Raw genomic sequence first — 5,960 nt, forward strand, 5'->3', positions numbered from 1 at the left:
ATAGTAGCTATTAGATTATGTGAATTTAGTTTATGGTACTAAGCAGAGTTATTTGTTGATGTGTATATCAGTTTCTTATTTGTGTAGGATTGTTGTCTTCATATTCTCCTGGGTCTGGGATAATGGCTAACATGTTTGAGTCATTTTTTGTATAGCTGAAAAGGTCTAAGCTGAAGATGGTGAAGCTAACTTTGATTGCCCGCGTAACTGATGGTCTTCCACTAGCAGAGGGACTGGATGACAGCCGTGATTTAAAAGATGCTGAATTCTACAAACAGCAAGTTTTCTTATTTGTGTAGGATTGTTGTCTTCATATTCTCCTGGGTCTGGGATAATGGCTAACATGTTTGAGTCATTTTTTGTATAGCTGAAAAGGTCTAAGCTGAAGATGGTGAAGCTAACTTTGATTGCCCGCGTAACTGATGGTCTTCCACTAGCAGAGGGACTGGATGACAGCCGTGATTTAAAAGATGCTGAATTCTACAAACAGCAAGTCAAGGCTTTGTTTAAAAACCTATCAAGAGGTCAGAATGAGGCTTCAAGGATGTCAATTGAAACTGGCCCTTATATTTTCCAGTATCCTTGTGAAATTTTTCGTGTGTGTGTGTGTGTGTATGTATTTTCCCAGTATTACTTATGAGAGATAGAAACTACAGTATTATTTCTAGTACAATCTGGAGTATTCAATCTCTTTATAGTTTAGAGAGTATTCAAACACAATGTGAAACCCAAGTTGATTCAATCTAGTCAAAAATTTATTGCAATTAAATTTGGGGTTGGCTTTAAACACAATGTGAAATTATGGAGATTTTATGAGACTTTTAGATGATTGTGGGATATTGAGTTCCTTGTAGGTGTTGTCGTCTAGTTAAAATTGTTCTATCATATTTAACAGATGCAAGATTTGATGGGGATAGCAGCTTCAGTTTAGAAATTATGCTGTCTTTTTCAACATGTCTTTATGCTGAAGTACCCTACTTTGCATAAAAGAGGCTCAGTTACAATTTGTTTCTTTTTACATAAGCTGGACATCTGATCTTCTTTTCTATATGCTCTGTTAAAATAATACTTGTGTCTGAATGTGGAACAATCTTAATGTTACCTTGACATAAGTTCTTAGTTATATTATCGAAGGACGCGTTTGTTACTTGACAATGTGTGACCGTGCTTATCCTAAGAAACTTGCCTTTCAATACCTTGAAGACCTCAAGAATGAATTTGAGCGTGTTAATGGGGCTCAAATTGAAACTGCTGCCAGACCTTATGCCTTCATCAAATTTGGTATGTCTAGTTTTTTCTTCATGATTCTTTTGTGTACTTCCTATTCTTACAGCATTCTTGTTGGTGCTTCTTTTGATGAGTTTAAATTTTCCTACTTCTTTTATGTTTTAAAGACACATTCATACAGAAAACCAAGAAACTGTATCAGGACACCCGTACCCAGCGGAATATTGCAAAGTTGAATGATGAACTCTATGAAGTCCACCAAATAATGACTCGCAATGTTCAGGAGGTTCTTGGTGTTGGTGAAAAGTTGGACCGTAAGATATTCCTTTTTATTTTCAGAAATACTTAAATTTATTTATGTTATTTTGTTCTGATGTTTGTTTGAAGCTATGCAATATAATCTATTCGCAAAAATTTTAAATAATGTATGAAATGCTTAAGAACTTGCATTATTGCATTCAATAAGAAATTTATCTTTGGTCACCCTGGTGGGTTTATTTCACAGGTCTGCGTTGCTTTGTGTGCGCGCACACACACATAGGGCACCCCAAAAAGAACATTCAATGTCTTAGGATACTTGTAGTTGTATGTGTGTGCTTGGAAATGCATGTATGTTGCTTTGTTGGTATGTGGTTGTGTTTAGTCTTGAAACAAGAGCTATTATAGATACATTCACCATGGTTGATATAATGCTAGAGTGCAATCGGTACCTATCCACTTGTAAAGGTACCTCCACTTTGCTGTACCAGAATCCGCACACTGGCATGAGGAGTGTCAAGAACAAAGCCAGGCTTGCTTTAAAGTTCTGGCAAGATGGATTTTGTGGGTTTGCTAGCTATTATCAAAATTTTGTGTTTACTATTGTCTCTTAAGAAACAGTTATTGGCATATTTGCGCTTGGTTGAAACACTTGTTGAATGTGAAGTTATGTTTGTGACATCAAATTGTATGGTGTTAACACAAAATTATAGTTGCATAACTCTCTTGTAGGTCACAGCTGTGTGTGTGGAGGTTACATATTTGCACTTGATTGAAACACTTGTTGAATGTGAAGTTTGTTTGTGACATCAAATTATATGGTGTTAACACAAAATTATAGTTTCATAACTCTCTTGTAGGTCACATCCCCCCCCCCCTCCCCCCCCCCCCCCCCCCCCCTCCCCTCTCCTCTGCCCCTTTCTGTGTGTGAAGGTCACATATTTCTGTTTATCTAGATTTAGCTAAAAAGAAATCAGAAGAATTACTTTGTAACTTTATTTCTTAGACTAGTAATAAATCCAAAGCCTCCCCCCTTCCCCTTCTCTCTCTATCAGTCACGCTAATGGGGGCCTTTAGTTTTTTCCTTTTTAAAGTATTTGTCTTGAATATTACAAGTAATATAATCTCTTTCATATTTCAATTTTGCAGAGGTCAGTGAAATGTCAAGTCGGTTAACATCAGAATCTCGTGTATATGCTGATAAGGCGCGAGACTTAAATCGACAGGTTAGTTTGATCAGATTAATGCATATCATAAACATGAGAATCATCCAACTAAACTCTTTGATCCTTATGAGCATCCTTGAAAGTACTACTGAAACTGCAATCTGTTTAGTGCACAGATATGCTTGTGAAGCCATGTTTGTGTGAGTCATGAAACAGTTTTCCAAAATTTAAACTTATTAATGTGATTTTTCCCTTTCCGGTACCTCAAAGCTTGTAATTCTGCGTCATCGCTTTCTTAACAACTCTTTGTGCTGGTTTTAACTTTTAGCTACAGCTTGGGATACATGCATACACATTAGCAGTTTTAATGGATATTTTACATGTGTGTGTATATATGTAAAGAACCCATGGCTGATAATGTTAATGGATATTTGTTAGCAGTGCTGGTAAAAGCGTGCTTTAAGTGCAAAGTGCTAACCACCAGGGCTCCAATGCTTTTCCCCAAGGCGAGACAAATTCAAAGAAGTGCACTTTAGGCATGCTTTTTTGTGCTCTTTTTTATTTTATTTTTTATTTTTCAATAAAATTTAAACCAAAACTTAATTGTTGTTATAGTTGGATCTTCTCATTATTGATATAAACCATTGTTTTGGCATATTTTTAGTGTAACTTTAGGCTCTATTTTTATTTTTTTCTTGGTTTTTTCACCCCAAAAAGTAACTCACCCATCTTCTTTTTTATTTTATTTTTTGCCCTTTGAATATCTACTTGATACCAATTACCAAATCTGCTATGCCCATTCTTAGTTCATTCATGGAAAAAAAAAGTATGATATAATTTACTTGTCGTAATTGTTTAGTTACTTTAGTAGTTGATGTTGAACATAGCACTTAAGACTTATAGTCATTAAGTTATGAGGTTATTAGTCATAGGGATTTATGGCTATTCGAGATCCAAGAAAGGCTATCGCGTGGAAGTACTTATATCTTGCTTATCCAAAAAATAAAATTGACTTGACTTGCAATATTTGTGGTAAAATTGCAAAAGGAGGGCTTATATAAATGTTATATGAATAATATAAAATGTTTTATTTCAATTTATATGATTATTTGATCACTTGATTGTTGAATTGCCCATTAATAATTATTTTCGAATTTATTAAATTTTTTTTGTTTAAATGTGCACTTTCAATTAGGCATGCGCATGTGCTTTGCACCTAGGCTCTAGGAGACCAATGCACTCAAGTGTGCCCTGCTTTTTACCAACACTGATTGTTAGAACTCCCACTAGATATGGGCAGTGCCTGGTATTGGGCTGTTATTTGTGCCTCCAGCTTGCCACTGGTTTGTGCAGTGTGCAATCCATTTCTTTCATAGATTCTGTTGATTATTTGTCATTTAGATTGTAATTCTTTTGAGGAATCCTATAGATATTGCTTGTGTGTGTTATATTTAATAAAATGTTACTTATACATAAAATAAATGACTTGTGCCTCCAGCTTATTGAGTTGTGATGTCTTATTTAGAATTGAATATAAATACAAGGTAATTAAAGTCTTATGAGATGAGACCTACATGACACCTTTCCTGGTAAAGATTCATATTTACAGGCTTGTGCTATTGCTAGTGCCATGAGCTTAGCACGAGTAATTTCCATTTGAGTAGGCTTGCCAGTTATCTTAATAACAGAAAATTTCTTTATTGTATTTATGTGTGTTATATTGACAAGATGCATGACATTTGCTTTTCTAGATTGAATTGTTTCTCTTATGTGTCTGCATTTTGTTTCTCATGTATCTGTAATTTGAAAATTACTTATCTGCTTATACATCTCAATTTTAGGCGTTGATTCGGAAGTGGGCTCCCGTTGCCATTGTATTTGGAGTGGTCTTTCTCCTCTTCTGGGTTAAAACAAAGATCTGGTGATCATTCTGAAAACAGGTTGCGCATTTCCTCTGCACTTCTTGTGGCAAAATAGTCTTAAGACTCCAGTTTCACTGCCAATCCCCATATATACTTAAAATTGTGTTTCAAGACGAACTCTAGTTCTTTTTTGGCTTAGGTTGAGGAAACTAGTCCAATAGGTGCCTCTGGAGATAGATCTGCTTGTAAGATTGTGGAAGGGAGACCTGTTACCTTTAAGACCAGATAAGGAGCCAAATTTATTGTTTGAAAATATGAGAAATCTTGATATATGTTTGTTACTTCTATTTTTGAATATTTTCTTTTGATTACTTACATTGAAATACTCAGAGTAAGATCATGTTAACCTTTCTAACTCATGTTTCTTTGATTTTGACTTCAATTCTAGCTGAATGATTTGTACTTAATATGTACGGACCCAATATTAGTACTCTTTAACCAACTAGAATTTCTGTAAAATCCTATATCGATTGAGGTCATGACTTAAAGAAGCATCTGTTATAACAAACATACCAATTCACAGCTGTTATATAAGTTAACGAGTGAATGTCGTGATTAAATTTTATACTCCTTTGTTAGAGTTGGTTCTGCCAACCATCCACATGGTATTTATTTGTTGGCTTGTTATATGGATGATTTGATATGCATTTCACGATTGATACTTTTTTGACCTCAAGACGCAGTGTGTAATTACACGACATTAGTTTATGCCAGAAAGAGCATGAAGTACACAAAAAAGAGGGGTGGAAAAATGAGGAATTGAGAAATAATTATCTTACCTATATATGGATCTCACACCTGTGTGGGATTCTTTTTTTGATAAGTTAAAGACAAATTTAAATCCTGTGTGGGATTCACACCTTGTAAGAGATGCATATGTCGAACGCATAAGGTACAGGGTTGAGAGGGGTGCTCATTAGATTGCCCTACGTCTGGCAATAATTGCATAGATCAAAAGATGTGTATTGCTTGTATTTCCTTCTTGTTGGTGCAGTTAAGTATCTAGTGCACCCATTTCATACAATGGGTGCCTCACAGCAGGAGGGTTTATGGGTGCTTGAGACATGGGTGAACTAGTTAAAAATTATGAGGGTGATCGTTCACACTAGCTTTTGATTTAGTTGTCCAAACCATATTTGTTGCGTGATTATCATTTGTACAATCATATAACTTGAAGCAGTTGAAGCACTACAAAATGTCTCTTTTCCCCGTCGAGAGAAACTGGACTTGAGTACCCCACCCCCCACTTGTATAAAAAATCTATTAGAAACACTATCAATAATTAATCAATAACTCAGTAATCAATGCAATCAAAGTAGTTGCATCTCCATTAGATAGTCATCCAATAAGCCCACTAGGTTTGATTAGCATTTGTACAATCAAAGAA

At 35.2% G+C, this 5,960-nt stretch overlaps 1 protein-coding gene across 1 annotated transcript; it reads left to right on the forward strand.

The window, feature by feature from the left end:
• Positions 1-344: 344 nt before the first annotated feature.
• Positions 345-4,928, forward strand: LOC112013067 (25.3 kDa vesicle transport protein SEC22-1). The gene is made up of 5 exons (XM_065783065.1): positions 345-576; positions 1,121-1,281; positions 1,395-1,541; positions 2,635-2,711; positions 4,493-4,928. The coding sequence occupies exons 1-5, from the start codon at positions 389-391 to the stop codon at positions 4,574-4,576; spliced, it is 657 nt and encodes a 218-aa protein (XP_065639137.1). The 5' UTR covers positions 345-388; the 3' UTR covers positions 4,577-4,928.
• Positions 4,929-5,960: the final 1,032 nt, after the last annotated feature.

The sequence above is a fragment of the Quercus suber genome, unplaced genomic scaffold (genome assembly GCF_002906115.3).
Source record: "Quercus suber isolate HL8 unplaced genomic scaffold, Cork oak 2.0 scaffold_327, whole genome shotgun sequence".
Classification (NCBI taxonomy): Eukaryota; Viridiplantae; Streptophyta; class Magnoliopsida; order Fagales; family Fagaceae; genus Quercus; species Quercus suber.